Genomic DNA, 14,666 nt, shown 5'->3' with positions numbered 1-14,666 from the left:
AAAAGCATTGTCATTTTCAGTGTTGGAGTGGTAAGTAGGCCTTTGTGTTTTAGACCGCATTGAAATGAAGGATTTTCATTGTTATGCTATTTGTACTATTTACTGTTCTATCTTTCACTTGAGACTGTTTTACCTTGTGTTGTGTTAGATATTTAAGTTTTTCTCTCAGTTGTTGGTACCGTGCGTAGGCTGGCACCATGTGAAGTTGGCAACCCAGTACCCGTCCCTTGTGTTGTGAACAGGGGCTTACCGGTAAATGAAATCTCTGTTACATAGAGGCCGCCATTTTGATTCTATCTATGGTGCTATGGGCAGGAGTGATGGGCACTTCTGATGTGATGTTAGTACATGACAGTTTATACTTAAATCGATAGCACTGACAGAAATTGTTAGCTACAAAGCAGAGTTGAGAGCTGGCTGGTGTTGTGGGGTCAGACTGGGGTGCACCCAGGCATACCAAAGCTCCTGTTGTGAATCCTTGTCATCTTGTCTCATATTTGTCCTCGCAGAAGCCTGCATTGTGTTTACTCATTTTTACTCACTCTTTTAAAGTATGCAGCTCTTACATGGATAGCAATTAAGCATGTTTTGTTTCAAGTACATTTATAAAAGGCACGTAAAGGTACTTTGTTTTATGGATCATTTAATGTCATTTACATTTCCACCAATTTTTACATTTCTCATTACATTACTCTATTTTTGATGCAAAATAACACTGCTGTACTTTCCATATCTATAATTGTAGTCAATTTGGCATTATCAAAAGCCAAATTAGCTACAAAGGCCAATTTTTTTAGAATAATTCAAATGTTAGACTAGCATTGTTCACATATGCATCTGTTTACATGTTCATAGTCATACTATTTTGTCCTGCAGCTGTTAGTGATCCCTTTGAAAGTAACTTATCTTTTTTAGAGTTTTGTATCCATGTATCAAAATGTAGAGTATTTTTGTAAAACGAAAGTTTTTGGTTCATGCTCATAGCACAGAATATCATTGCTGGTATGTTTTCCTGAAATGAAGCAAAGATTTATTGTGAAGTATATTACTGAAATTAGAAATGGACATCAACCAGATCTGTTAGAACTTCACTCTACCATTTTAACATTTACCCAATTTGTATAATGTACTACATGGGCTAGGTGTCTTGTGTGTATGTTTTCTAACTTTTTGTTTGTTTTTATTTAAATCTCATGCATCTCAAATGGCACTTTGACTCATCCATTAAGTGTAGATCAGGTTAGGACACAGTAGTGATGTTTCCAAGCATTCCATTCCTCTTGGGTAGGGGAGTTTAAGAGCACATGATGTTGCGGTGGAAGTGCAGAACAGTAATGCCTCTTAAAGCCATACCAACACAGAAAGCCAACCTGTGACTTCAGTTTCATGAATGTAAATTTTACCTCATGGTGTGGACAGTGAGATTGCTCTACATCGGACCAATTACAGTTTTAGAGAACAACATTTTTGAGGCAGAGGAGATAAGTGGGGTGGCAACAACTGTCATTCATGTCACTGTACATTTGTCAGATAGTTTGGTTCGTGGTTTTATGTCGTGTTTTTTCACATCCACTCGTTTCATTTTGAGCAATTCAGGATGCTCAGTCTGACTCTTCAAATAGCCACTTCCACCTGAAAACCCCATGTGAAACATTGATTTAATCGTGGCGAAGATAGCACACAAATCTTTACACAATATCAGTTTTGTCCTTCAGTCATGTAAATGAATATCCATGTATATTTAAATGTGAAATATACTGCAGGGGTATCTTGAATTTCAATTGTGACGCTTTCAACAGAACTTTGTGTGCCTTGATAACTTAACCGTTACTCTGCTGTGTTCACTGGTGTCCCTTTTGTGTCACTGCTATTTGGCCCCTTGCCCTTTTTATTCTTGAGGACTGTCTAACATCAGGACAATTTTCTGTGATTTAAGTTTTATTTCTACAACACAAGTGCAACCATAGCCCATACAATATATTTTAGTGTGAACAGTTTCTATTTGAAAATCATTGGCAAGATATCAGAGTGAGTATTCTCAACTTAATATTGTGCAGCTTCACCAGTGAATTGTCAACTTTATTATTTTTCTGTCCAATGTTTTTTTTCTGTGAGGGAGGGGGGGGTGGTTGTTTTCATGCCTCATGAGATTTGTACATGTGAGGTAAAAGGGACGAGACAGTGGAGATTGTTTTATGGAGAGCTTTCTTGTGTTGATGTGCTTGTCAACATTACTATTGTTGCTGTGAAATGCTTGATCAAATGGAGCAACCATGATAACTGTTAATTGCCAATAGTGTGAGCTGTATCTTGTGTGTAATCAGTTTGCTCACTTTTCCTAGTTCGCTTTCTATTTCACATTCTCCAACAGTTCTGTTGTGTCTGTTCTGTGTAGCTTGAGCTTTAGTATCTAGCCTTAAGACCCTGAAGTAGGGATAAAGGTCAACCCCCGTGTGTTATCATACATCCAAACTACTATTAACGTACTTTGCCTTGATCGGGACATTTGTATACTCTTCTGTTTATATCTGTAATCCTGCTGCTACATTAAATGAATTAATAAAATCTAAAAGTCTTGGTTTGCATGATTTCTTCCTCAGGTTCTTGGTGCATCGGTTTTAAAAAGCAAAAAGCAATATTGAGTGCAAATAAATGTTTATAACAAAGTCTCCTGTTTTCATATACAACAATAAGATATATTAATCTGGCTATTTTATTTGGCATAATTGCTTTACTAACCTCAGGAAAGCATTCATCATAGTTTATTCATCCGTTTATGTAGAATCTGCTGAAAGAAGGATAAAGGATCTTCACAGTCAAAACCAACTTCAAAATCAGGTTGTTTCCTGAGTGCAAGTGCAGCAACCAGTATGGCCAACATGGCAGTCAATCCCCATATATGATACTGATTTCCTGAATCAGGGTCCAAAAAATGAAAAGAATGCAATGGTCCTAATGTCCCAACAGCAGCATGGGCAGCGTCATGGTTCTTCTTGCTGGTGAAGAAGTCCAGAGGGACAGTGAAGATGGCGCTAACCTCAGCTGGGTTTGGACAGGGACAAAATGACTCCTCAATGAATCCAACCACGGGAGTCACCAACAGACCACTCTGAAAACAGCAAAGATCATTTGATTTATAATTCTTAAAAAAAAAAAAAAAAAAAAGATCAAGCCAAAGCAGCTGATGACCCACCTTATTAATAATAGGGAACAGTCTGCAGACCACCTGAACCGCTGCAGGAGGAAGCCCTATCTCCTCCTGGGCCTCTCTCAGAGCTGTGTCCACATCATCTGTGTCGCTGGGGTCTCTCTTCCCACCAGGGAAACACACCTCACCAGCGCTGGTCTTCAGCTGGAGAGACTACACTCAGTCAAAGGTTGGGTTACGTTACACACCTCACATTCGTCCTTCGGACAACTGGCCTCCATCCATGTTACCTGTTGTGAACGCAAGGTCATCAAAGTGTAGAGCTCTCCTTTCTTCACAAACAGCGGGATCAGCACCGAGGCTTTGGGCAGCATCGGGAGATAAGAAAACTTGTTCCCTACGTCCATCTGTTTTAAATTGGCTATGGTCGCCTCCTTCACGTCCATGATACCAACTCAGAAAAAGAAAACAAACGTTAACAATTCTAACCTGAACCTTATTTACGATCTAAAGCAGAAACAATGCCGATCTGTGTCCTACGTGTGAAAAATAAACTTGAACATTTAGTTTTTCAGGTCCGACTGAAACTTACACTGTTTACTTCCGTGTACAGGGAATACGTCATGGCGCTGCTGCACGTCCCAACTGTGACGTATTGAAACTGTAAACGTTAGCATGTAGCTAATACCAATGTTGAAAACTGTTTGGTCCCTGATGGCCAAGATAACACATCTGCCACTCCCGTCGATGAGATCCAATCTAAACACACTCTAAGGCTCATAGACAGTACTTGGTAATTATTACTCCACATTTATTTAACAGCTAAATTAATATTAAAATAAAAACACAAAAAAAGGTGTATGTCGTCATATTTAGGCGACAAGGTTAGTTGGTTCGGGCACGGTGGTGCAGTGTGTGTGTGTGTGTGTGGAAATCAATCAATCAAATAAATACACACACAGACAAAACAGAGAGAGACATGATCAATTTGAAGAAATGTCTACATACATTTCACCAAATTGAAAATTTATTTGGAATTGCACTGAAAATAAATGAAATACTCATTTTTTTACTTGACAATGACTAAAAGGTGGTGACATTGTAAACATAAGGTAAACATCTAACATTACTTTAGCTCTGGGAAATTATAAAGTGCAACAGGAATGACAGGATTTATGGTTCCAAAGTGATTTGTATTGCTGTAAAGTTCCTCCATGAAAACATTGTATATGAAATAAAACATACAGTACATTCCAAATCAGTCATTTTATGGCATAATGAGAGGACATATCATTATAAGTCAGAACAAAAACATGTACAAACTGAGGCTGCTAACATTTGACGGCTTACTGAACATAAAGCAGACGCCTGAGACCCATAATTTAATGTGCCAGAGCAAATTAAAGACATTCATCTTCTATCTCAGAGATAAAACTGCAATTTACAGGCAGAGTCTTTACACATAAGTGAATAAATTTAAAATTAAACATCCAAAATATTCTTAATATACATAAATCATCCCACCTTGTCAATGGAGGGCAAACTAAATCTTCCTCTTAATGTTATTTACAACCCACAAGTCACATTTTGTGGAATCTCATGTAGAAAAATAAACAAGATTCAAAACACAGCAAAGCTAAGAAGGGTCGTCACAGTGGTCCTAGTCTTCACTGATTCAGGCATTGCCTCTGCAGCATTTCGTCTGCTCACACCTTGTACTTCTCCTTGGCTTGGTCATTCATTATACATATATGCTGGAATAAGAGCAAGTCAGGGAGCAGTGAGTTCATGTTTGACTTACTTTGGTTGTCTAGCAATTGCATTTCTCTCCCCAGAAATCATGTCATAATTTGTGAAAATCACAAATTCACTTTTGAAAATAAAAGCACTGACTTAAATCTGAATTAATAAAGGAGAATTTAATACTTCTGTACTTGAGTAACCAGTTTTCAGTGGAGACATTGTGCCATTTTATTGTAGGAAATACCCAAGCATTACTAATAATCATGACAATAGCCTAATTGCAGGGCATATGGTACAATCTTCTCTTCCTTCTTTATTTTTGTTTAAGTTTCTGCCTTAAGTGTTGTCAATGAAAAGGAAAGATGAGGAAGAGGAGAGACGATATGTAGCAAAATACTGAGGGTGGATTTGAACTCAGGCTGACGTCCTAATCATGATAAAATTTAACACAAATTTCAAACAGGATTAAACATTTAGGTGATGAAATTTTATATTTATATAGTCAAGACTAAATCAATGTTTTGCAGATTCACTTGTGGGCATTATTTATCTCGACAACACAGAAATGTGGCTTGTTCATGGAAGTATAAAACCATCAGGAAGGAATTATAATTTTTCTTTTGAAGTGATAAACTGCAGCAAACTTACACTGAGGTCTCTGAAGTACTCATTGTAGTCCAGAGCATAGCCTACCAGAAAGGCATCTGGGACCTCAAACCCAATGTCTGAAAGAAATATGCAACAGTATGAGTCATATAAAGGAAACACTTATATACACCTTAAGGACAACACTTAAATTCATTGGTCTCAAATTAGAGAAAGGTTTGTATTTGACTAATAGATATTCCTCTTTTACCTTCTGTGCAGGGTTGTACTTAAGCTGTCAGTGCTATATATTCGAAAGTCAAACACTTACAGTAAATGTTGTCCTTTAGAGAATCTTAAAGGGATTATCTAACTCAAACCTAAAAGCATTACATAACCACAGACAGGGTGAGCAGGGGGTTATCAGGCATCCATTACTGCATAAGTGCCCAGCTTGGGTACAACTGAAGTAGATTTTCATGAAATGAATGTTAATCCTGAATGGAAAACAAAGCTTCATTAAATAAAACTTCATCAGTAGATCTGCACGTATGCGCACACACACTCAAGTCATAGGCATGAAATAAGATCTACCATACATTACTTACTTCACAGGTTACATTTCTTAGTGTAATTCAACTAGAGGGCTACTCACAGTCGGGTCTGTACCCTGAACTCCTCGGAGTCCTCTTCACCAGAAGGCTAGAAGGGCAAATGAAGAAAACACGGCATATGAAAAAAAAAAAAAACACCTTGGAATAAATAATATTTCAGTGCATGTTTCACTGCTGTTTTACAGATACAGTTGCACAACACACTGATCAAGCAGATGTCTACCTAGCTCTACCATATTGAGGTGGAAGCAGAACTGTCAGAACCAGATACAGTAAAACCTGGTCAGGACGAGGAACCATCAGCATTTCTTGAGACGAGAATGGCTCAATGGATGTAATTTGGATAAACAGACCTTTCTTTACTTAGAATTGGCAAGTTAAAAATTGGTACTGAAACCTGGAAAGAGACCCGTGGTTTATAACTTTCAACATGGCTGGCATGTGGTAAAAATTACCCTCACCAGTTGACGAAACTACTATCTTTTGTTGCAAGCACCAGAGGAAACCCACATTGCTTCAAAACATTTCCTGCTTCAACCACCCATCGGGAATACATAAGAGAAATGGCCTCTATGTCCACAGTGCAGTTAATAGTGTGGCAGATTAACTGTTAAGCTGCTGCTTCCTCCCTTCGTCGCATTACATCTCTAATATAGTCCTAAAGAAGCAAGTCCATTAGATAAGAGCCCTCTATGAAGACATCCCGGCTGGTTATAGTGGAGGTCCATTATTCATTTCATAATTCCTTGACTGTCAAATGTACATGATGGTGCCTACCTTACTACTTTAACCATTTTGGGATTACATTCGCTCAACAGGGAAAGTAGTGTCTGCATTGTCCTTCCTGTCTCCACAATATCCTTTGAACATGAAAGACACAAGGAATATTGTTTGAAAAATATAATATTTCTGTTGTTTTTAATGCAACGCATTTTTGTGTTTTCGAGCATTATTACAATAGCTTAAAAAGAAATCACAAGATACTAAAATGTAAATAATTACAATTAAATTACAATCACAACTTTTATCTGTCAGTCAGTGGTAAAACAGAAAAAAGCAGGATGTCTTACCTCAACAATCAACACATTCTGTAAATAAAGATTAAATGAGTTAATCAAAGAGAAAATGGGCTGATTCATTTTTCATGACTATAACATCTCCAGACTAACCTTGCCGGAGAGATTGGACAGCTCATCCCCTCCTATGACTTTGACATTGTTTGTTGACTTGTCATTCTGGAGGGGGGGGCGCAGAGGAGACTCATAAGAAGATGAGCAAAAACCCTTTCAAACACAAAGGCATTATAGTGGCCCACCGCTGATTAAAGATGATTATTCTCATTTGTTCTCTACTAAGCCCATATCACACACCTCACGTCAGCACAAGTGGTTCCCAGAAATGAAATGAGAAAAGGCTGCTTACACAGTAGCTCTTCACCCTAATGAAATCCACTGTCAGTGGGACTGATTTATCACTGTTCTGATTCAGGGCTTTTATGTAGTCCAGAAGGTCCGCAAAGAATTTGTAGCCCCCTTTCAGCACACAGAGAGCAACAATGTGGTGTCCTCCCATGTCCCGAATGATGTCGCGGGCCAGGCGCTCTGTCCTGGACCAGAGAGGGGTGACAAAAAGGAAACAGATGTACATCATCATAAATTACTGTAGTTTTTCCTTCCCACTGTCACCCACTGCACACTCATTACGGGTATTACTGGGTTTTGGTTGGATTTATTTAGGATTGGGTGCCACCAAAAGAGAATTCATTTCAATTGAACTGAATAGCTTTTGTGAATAAGGTCACCCTTGACATGAAATTTCACTTGAACACAATTACTTCTGGTCTCTTTTAGCAGGCTACACTGCAGCACACAGTTAACCCCTCCCTCCCAGATCCACATCAGTATGTGAACCACATTGATTTGTGAGGCAAATACTGAATTCACAGTGTAATTAGAGCTTCAACCACGAGTATGAGTATGCATGCAGAGTGAAACTGAAAGAGCCAGAGTGAGGCTGCAAAGGAGCAAAGGAACACAGAAAGGCGCAGTGTTGGTGTCCAACCTGTCCATGATGAGTCCATGTGGGATGATCACCTTGTCCAGATCATTCTCATAATGTTTGGGGACGCAGAAAAGCTCTAGATCATGGCCTTTCTCGTCGTCGGGGATCTGCAAAAACACCAAGGAGAAAAAGACATCTCTTAAACTCTGCGCCAAATGGTTGGCACCGACGTGCGCCAAAAAGCCACATTTAACCCGCAGCTGCACCGGAGCCGCCCGACCACCTGTTTACCTCCGACACACGGACATCAGATGACCGTGATGTGACCGAGCACAGCCACACCCCGCCAAGGGAACAAGTTATCACAACACCAAACAACCCGCCTCACCTGCAGGTAGGAGGCCATGACAGCGGCGGCTGCGTGTTCCCTTCAGCGTCTGTGAACCGTCTGAGGACTCATGTCTGTCCGGCGGGGGGAGAGCAGGGGGGGGGGGGGGGGGGGGCAGCGAGGGAGGGGTCGGTTTGTTGTCGAGCGGAGGAGGTTCCGGCTGCTGCTGCTGACTGCGGGCGGCTCAGGACGCGCTCCGCGGCCGGAGGAGGGGAAAGGACGGCGGTTAACTCCTTTACGTCACAATCCAGTCTGTCTTCACGGTAATCTGGTTTGTCCTCACAGCCGGAGCTTAAAGGCGCTACACCGGCTCCTGCGGCGGCGGGAGAGCCGGCCGAGAGCTGCAGATGACGCAGCTTTAAAAATATAACGGGACAGGTCCGCCTCTTTCTAACACACACACACACACACACACACGCCGATAGACACACAAGAGCGCACCAAACAGCACGCCGCCCCCGGTGTGACGTCATGACCGTACCGCTGACTGATCCATTCAATTGTCTAACTACATCTCAGCTACATTAACCAACCCATTGTGTTAGCATACGGTGCTGTGTACATTTGTTGCATTTTCATTTTGCTTTCACTTACATGGCACAATCTTCTTCAGCAGACTGGTTACAGTCAAACTAGTTTTTAATTTACATTCTTTGGAAGAACTCCTAATTATGACTTCAAAAAAGCAAATCAGAAAGTCGCCTACCCTTCCAAAAAGAAGTGCCACAATATGTTATGATGATACAGATTTGTGGTGTGTAGCATCATTTTAATATGTGCATTTTTGTCCTGATATTTAGCAGCATCTGTGCTGACGTATTTCTCACTAATATAACTTGTCCTCATTTCCATTTCAGGATATAATTGGATAGTCACTCAGTTCACACTGGCCTTTGGGGAATACACACAATTTTAGTTTAGCACAGCGCACTCCTAAAGTCCATTGTACATCAATTTACCAGATGTTTCTAAATAACAACCCCCCCCCCCCCCCAAACACACACACACACGGCAAGTAAAAACAGCAAAAAAATGTCACTTTCAATATGATCCCAATTTAATGAATATAGAAACAAAAAAAGTAATCTTTTTTATAATAAAAGGAATACCAGGTGCTGTACAACACCAGGAGCATGGGGAACTACAAAAACCAAATAAACATGTTTTCATAGTTCAGAACACCAAAAAAGCAAACATCATCTCTGTACGATAAGTCTTTCTGAGTGCCATGTGTGATGTGCCATGAGGCCAAATCTCAAATGACACCACTCTCCATATAGAGCCCTACTTCAGCTGAGACCCACATACAAGGCTGAGTGAGCCATAAAGTAGAGCACCATCCAGATGAAGACAGCATGATTTGAGAGAAGACTTCAAAAAGAAGAGCACTCATTTTTTCTTCTTCTCATCTTTTTTGGCACCATCTGCTTTCTCCTTCTCTTTGTCTTTGTCCTTCTCATCTTTTTTTTCTTTGTCATCTTTCTTCTCTTTCTTGCCTTCCTCTTTTTCCTGTCCTTCCTTCTTCTCTGCATCTCGGTTGGAAATCTTGTTGTTGATCAGGTTGTGTAGGGCCACCACAGAGCGTATAAGTGAGGCCAGGTAGACCACCAGCATCTGGTCATTGGTCTTAAGGTAGAACGCTTTTGTGAACTCCTGCAAAGAAAAAACAGAATTCAGCTTTCTAATGAGACATAAATCCAAACACATGATATGAAACAAAATGCTCTGATATCTTAATAATACATGAAAGGAAAAATTATTTGCAATCAAATAATTGATGATTGTGACGTAATGTAATGTAGATGCACTGAAGCAGTTTGAAACATAAAGGAACTACATGTGATGTTCCATGCACCAAACAGAAAATTGTTTTAATTTCTTGAAAAATTAAAAGAAAAGATGTTCGTCTAAAAGGCCATATTGATTTCTAGTGTTGGCTTCACAGAACCACAAACAATTTATTTTGGTAATTGAGTATTTTATCAACTAAGCAAGTGATAAGTGAATTATCTAAACTGTAAGCTTCAACAAATGTATTTATAAATACATAAATAAATTTCAATAAATGTAGGTTAATTATAAATCTAGATTCAACATTTTCAAAGCAATCACTGTTTAAAATCATATTAAACTGTCCTTAAATTATTTTGTTCCTTTTGGAATAACCTAGCATTATCCTTTGGGATCCTTTGGGACCACACACATCTACATTACATGTACCCATCTACACAATTTTAAAATAAATTATTACTACACAATAAACTTTGTGTACTTGAAACAAACAACCTACCAGTAGATTAACATCTGGGAGCAGATTGAAAACATCCTGCAGCTGGTAAATGATCTGGTGGTTGATGGGAAGCTTGCCTGCTGCCACTCTCTCCAGGTAAGAGCGGATGTCCAGCAGCTTGGAGTTTAGTCCCTTTAGGCCATGAACTTGGTTTGTGATGCGTTGAGACAGAGTGCCTACTGTGGTATCTTTGATATCTCTGAAAACAAAATGTAATAGACAAGGGAAGATAGGACATAGTAGAAAGGAAGCTCTAAACTTTCCCTGTTAAAGTGAATTTAGTTCAATTATGTAAATGGAAACGTCTCTGTGTTTTAATCACAATTATTTGCACAGTACCTGAGCAGATGCTCCACTCCCACTTCCTCTGCTTCCTCAGCTCCAATCTCACTTGTGACATGTTCAAATGTTTTGGATGTTGGTGTGCCATCCTAAAATAACACAATATCTAAATTAACAAAATATCTAACTCATATCTGAAATTTTTTTTCAAGTGAAAGTTAATTCAAAAAATTGTATTTCTTTTGGAATATTCAGTGTAGACTTTTCAGACCATTAAGACACACCCGAATTACCGTATTTTGCGGAGCATAAAGCGCAATATTAACGAGCGGGTCTATTTTCATACATAAGGCACACCAGGTTATAAGGCGTATGATGACACATATATAAAGCCAAACAATTATGTAGTGCAAGTTCGGTAAGTCGAACTTGCACTACATAATTAGTTATCTTATGTTGTCTGACGTTGCAGCCCATATCCAACCAAGGACCAACGTTAATACAATGTCCCTGTATCAGCTGGGATTGCTCGACAATCCATCAAGTGGAGCGGCTTCGTCGCTTACCAAAACAAAACACTAAAACATTTTGACAGATTTTTGAGCGCAGTGTACCACATATAATTGGTTCGAGGTCAGTAAGAACAACAGAATTCATACATAAGGCGCAGCGAAATACGGTAAGTGCATTACCATCTCATTAAAAAGATCTATAAAGAAATGAGCAAATATTCTAACTAAAAATTACTGGAGCATTACAGGAAAGTCTTCATGCACGCTCTTGTAAGTCACGCGATTACAAAGTAGGGATTCTGTGAGTTCTAATTCAATGGAGAGCAAAGAAAATCAGCTCCAAACACAAAAAATTTAATTTTGTGTGTTTCAAATTCGACCCAGGAGTCACTTACATCATGTATTTCCTCCACAGAGATGTATGCCTCTGTGGGTAGACCAAGATCTTTGGGCTTCACATCAATAATGACTAACACCTGGTGGGGTGAAAGAGAAATATCAGATTTTCCTTGTTGAGTTGTTATACATGCAGATTAAGCAAAAGGGAAAAGTAATTCTTGTACATACCGAATTGGTACAGTACTGCTTGATGAGCTCATTGATGGCAATGTCATTCTTATGTAATTTGGGTCCTGTGTGGTACCATCCCACTATTCTTTCTCTTGCTGAAAACCAGTGAAGAGAATTATTCCTTTGTATGACATTAAGGTAACATAGGAATTAATTACGCCAATGCAGCCAGTTCCTTACCATTAACTTTCTTGAACATGCCGTACATGTTTTCCAAGTAGTCGTGATCCAGGAACCAAACAGAGTCATCCCTGTCATCCTCATCAAATGGCACTGGAAAGGATCATTAGAAAACTAAAAAGGTATGTCCTCAGCAACATCCTCACTAGTGCACCCTACAATATCCTGGGGTGACCTCTACTTTGTTAAGACATTATCAGCCAAAAATTCAGCCTATGTCAATAATATCATCTTCTCTGTAGCTCTGGTTGAAGAGATGAACCCTGATGATGCCATCTGGGTTATCTATTTTAGGAATGAAAGAGCATATTTACAATACAAAGCCTGCATTTAAAACTCGGGCACACTGAGTTTGAAAGGCCAAGGTTTGTGTCAGAGTTTTTGACACATACTAATAATACTAATACTCTACCTTGTTTATCTTCTTTTTTTTTTTTTTTTTACTTTTCCTTATTGAAACTGTTTCTCTTTCTGTCACCAAGACACTCACCTGCAAAACTATTGGAGACGTCAAGAACTTTTTTCTGCCATGACCCCAGTAGGACACCAACCACTCGTTTCTGATTGCCAACCTTTCCTATCCTGAAAATTTCAAATTTAAATGAGAAAAACAAATCAATTTGCTCGCTTACCATGACTCATAAACAGACACTGAATGATTCGCCGTGTTGCCACTGTAAGCTAAGCTACTGAACTGTTGTACCAGACAGACTGTATCTATTTCTATTGAAAAGTACGACAGACTAATGTCAACGGAGCATAGTAGTGCATTGTAAATATTAATAAATCATCCAACAATGTAAAGCGCATTTTTGGCAGATATTGATAAACTGTTTCAGGACGCTAACTAGCCTGATTCATGCGTTCACTAGCAATGGGACTCTGACTCAGCAGGGCTAGCATTAGCTTAGCTTAGCTTAGCTCAGCAGAGGCATTAGGTTTCTTGGCATTTTAACTAGCAGCGCTGGTAAATGTCGATCGCTGATGTTGAAGCTACTGACCTGTTAAAGTGGTCCACCACGCTGAGCAGCACCAGGGGATGAACCACCACATTTTCTACCGCTAACTCCGGCATTTCTTCAGCGAAGATAAACAGCACACAACCAACCTCCGCACAATGACGGCTGCGTAAACACGCGTTCGCATGCGTCTGACGTAACGTCCGTCTCCCTTGGCAACACAGAGACGCGCGGAAGAAAAACAGGAGCTGCAGTTGTCGCAAAATGGTAGGGGCCGAGCACGTAAGTTCATATACTGTTATGGATGTATATCTCCTTATAAGTTGGTGTTTTATTAAATGTATTTATTTTATTTTGCCCTCCAGGCTGAAGTTGAGGAAACACTGAAGAGGATCGAAGCTCATAAAGGAGTTATTGGGACAATAGTTGTCAATGCTGAAGGTAAAAAGAATAAATATATAAAAAATATAAATAACAGTCTCGTTTTGATTAAAAGAAAAAAAAAACATGTTCACATTACAGGGTGACATTAATTTCATACTGTGCTTCATCTTTGCAGGTATTCCCATCAGAACAACTTTGGATAACTCCACAACAGTTCAGTATGCAGGACTTCTTCGCCATCTCACCATGAAGGCCAGGAGCACTGTGAGGGATATTGACCCTCAAAATGACCTCACCTTCCTGCGCATCCGGTCCAAGAAACATGAGATCATGGTTGCTCCAGGTGAGGGCATAGTACTGGCATTGCTGTTATTAGCTTAATTATGACCATTGAACCAAAGATTTATTATTATGTCTGCAGTTTTGCCAATAACTGTAACTTTAAAAGGAAAATCCCTGACTCCAGCTTTGCTTCTTTTATGTCTCGGCAGAGAATGATTTTCTGCTGATAGTCATCCAGAACCCATGTGAATAGCTGCCAGGCATTTCCATGGAAGCCAGCCTTTGGTTTTTTCACATGCTCATGCTTCCTCCAAGCAAAACATCTTTTTCCAAGATGTTATGTTTCTCATGTACTGGATAGTTTTTCTGTTCCCATTTTAAACTGATATATGTTGCCCAGTGGTCATTGTACATCCACTTATCTATCAGCCATGCTGATGATGTTAAACCTGAATAAATGAGAAGAGAAATATCAGAAATGCATCTATGCTTTCAGATGGTTGCACCATGTCATAATCAAATCAAATAAAAAACTTTGGGAAAGAAAACTTGAATAAATGTATTTCCACCTCACGTATTATCCTATGAAAAATATTTTTTCTCCCAAGACTATTCTCCTCCAAGATGACGACCACACCATCCACAGGACACAACCTCACTAAATAATTGCTAATAATAGCAACATCTTACCAAAATGTGTTCCAGTAAATTTGTTTACTCATTCCTCT

General features: G+C 39.4%; 4 protein-coding genes across 7 annotated transcripts; 1 reads left to right on the top strand and 3 right to left on the bottom strand.

Moving 5' to 3' along the window:
• Positions 1 to 642: 642 nt before the first annotated feature.
• nudt7 (nudix (nucleoside diphosphate linked moiety X)-type motif 7) lies at positions 643 to 3,760 on the bottom strand. 3 transcript variants are annotated; one of them, XM_029522246.1, is made up of 4 exons: positions 3,741 to 3,756; positions 3,439 to 3,602; positions 3,194 to 3,361; positions 643 to 3,109 (listed from the first exon to the last, which is right to left on the bottom strand). In XM_029522246.1, the coding sequence occupies exons 2-4, from the start codon at positions 3,592 to 3,594 to the stop codon at positions 2,756 to 2,758; spliced, it is 678 nt and encodes a 225-aa protein (XP_029378106.1). In that variant the 5' UTR covers positions 3,595 to 3,602; positions 3,741 to 3,756; the 3' UTR covers positions 643 to 2,755. The 3 variants fall into 3 exon arrangements, with proteins under 3 accessions (XP_029378106.1, XP_029378105.1, XP_029378107.1); XM_029522245.1 differs by having other exon boundaries at positions 3,439 to 3,760; XM_029522247.1 differs by lacking the exon at positions 3,741 to 3,756 and having other exon boundaries at positions 2,756 to 3,109; positions 3,194 to 3,352; positions 3,439 to 3,594.
• Positions 3,761 to 4,116: 356 nt separating this feature from the next.
• Positions 4,117 to 8,866, bottom strand: hprt1l (hypoxanthine phosphoribosyltransferase 1, like). Its single transcript, XM_029522311.1, has 9 exons — positions 8,480 to 8,866; positions 8,152 to 8,258; positions 7,513 to 7,696; positions 7,260 to 7,325; positions 7,161 to 7,178; positions 6,868 to 6,950; positions 6,132 to 6,178; positions 5,540 to 5,616; positions 4,117 to 4,902 (listed from the first exon to the last, which is right to left on the bottom strand). The coding sequence occupies exons 1-9, from the start codon at positions 8,495 to 8,497 to the stop codon at positions 4,855 to 4,857; spliced, it is 648 nt and encodes a 215-aa protein (XP_029378171.1). The 5' UTR covers positions 8,498 to 8,866; the 3' UTR covers positions 4,117 to 4,854.
• Positions 8,867 to 9,514: 648 nt separating this feature from the next.
• Positions 9,515 to 13,446, bottom strand: psmd7 (proteasome 26S subunit, non-ATPase 7). The gene is made up of 8 exons (XM_029522310.1): positions 13,315 to 13,446; positions 12,804 to 12,895; positions 12,314 to 12,406; positions 12,131 to 12,228; positions 11,959 to 12,039; positions 11,109 to 11,200; positions 10,770 to 10,968; positions 9,515 to 10,132 (listed from the first exon to the last, which is right to left on the bottom strand). The coding sequence occupies exons 1-8, from the start codon at positions 13,386 to 13,388 to the stop codon at positions 9,869 to 9,871; spliced, it is 993 nt and encodes a 330-aa protein (XP_029378170.1). The 5' UTR covers positions 13,389 to 13,446; the 3' UTR covers positions 9,515 to 9,868.
• Positions 12,799 to 14,394, top strand: LOC115056064 (dynein light chain roadblock-type 2). 2 transcript variants are annotated; one of them, XM_029522312.1, is made up of 4 exons: positions 12,799 to 13,539; positions 13,638 to 13,713; positions 13,832 to 13,999; positions 14,148 to 14,394. In XM_029522312.1, the coding sequence occupies exons 1-4, from the start codon at positions 13,537 to 13,539 to the stop codon at positions 14,189 to 14,191; spliced, it is 291 nt and encodes a 96-aa protein (XP_029378172.1). In that variant the 5' UTR covers positions 12,799 to 13,536; the 3' UTR covers positions 14,192 to 14,394. The 2 variants fall into 2 exon arrangements, with proteins under 2 accessions (XP_029378172.1, XP_029378173.1); XM_029522313.1 differs by having other exon boundaries at positions 13,537 to 13,554.
• The last annotated feature ends 272 nt before the right edge of the window (positions 14,395 to 14,666 follow it).

The sequence above is a fragment of the Echeneis naucrates genome, chromosome 16, assembly GCF_900963305.1.
Source record: "Echeneis naucrates chromosome 16, fEcheNa1.1, whole genome shotgun sequence".
NCBI classification, from domain to species: Eukaryota; Metazoa; Chordata; class Actinopteri; order Carangiformes; family Echeneidae; genus Echeneis; species Echeneis naucrates.
This window is presented reverse-complemented; position numbering and strand designations above follow the sequence as displayed.

Bases quoted from the DNA above. Each gene is read 5' to 3' on its own strand.
- psmd7 (XM_029522310.1), bottom strand. From the start codon at position 13,388: ATGCCGGAGTTAGCGGTAGAAAATGTGGTGGTTCATCCCCTGGTGCTG. The intron at 12,896-13,314 runs GTCAGTAGCTTC...TGAAATTTTCAG, and splicing joins GTGGTGGACCACTTTAACAG to GATAGGAAAGGTTGGCAATC. The intron at 10,133-10,769 runs GTAGGTTGTTTG...TTTTCTTTGCAG, and splicing joins TCCCAGATGTTAATCTACTG to GAGTTCACAAAAGCGTTCTA.
- nudt7 (XM_029522245.1), bottom strand. From the start codon at position 3,594: ATGGACGTGAAGGAGGCGACCATAGCCAATTTAAAACAGATGGACGTA. The intron at 3,362-3,438 runs GTAACATGGATG...GACTGAGTGTAG, and splicing joins TGACCTTGCGTTCACAACAG to TCTCTCCAGCTGAAGACCAG. The intron at 3,110-3,193 runs GTGGGTCATCAG...TGCTGTTTTCAG, and splicing joins TGTTCCCTATTATTAATAAG to AGTGGTCTGTTGGTGACTCC.
- LOC115056064 (XM_029522313.1), top strand. The intron at 13,714-13,831 runs GTAAAAAGAATA...TCATCTTTGCAG, and splicing joins AATAGTTGTCAATGCTGAAG to GTATTCCCATCAGAACAACT. The intron at 14,000-14,147 runs GTGAGGGCATAG...ATGTCTCGGCAG, and splicing joins TGAGATCATGGTTGCTCCAG to AGAATGATTTTCTGCTGATA.
- hprt1l (XM_029522311.1), bottom strand. The intron at 7,697-8,151 runs GTTGGACACCAA...TCTCTGGTCCAG, and splicing joins CATGGACTCATCATGGACAG to GACAGAGCGCCTGGCCCGCG. The intron at 7,326-7,512 runs GTAAGCAGCCTT...CCCCCCCTCCAG, and splicing joins TTAGGGTGAAGAGCTACTGT to AATGACAAGTCAACAAACAA.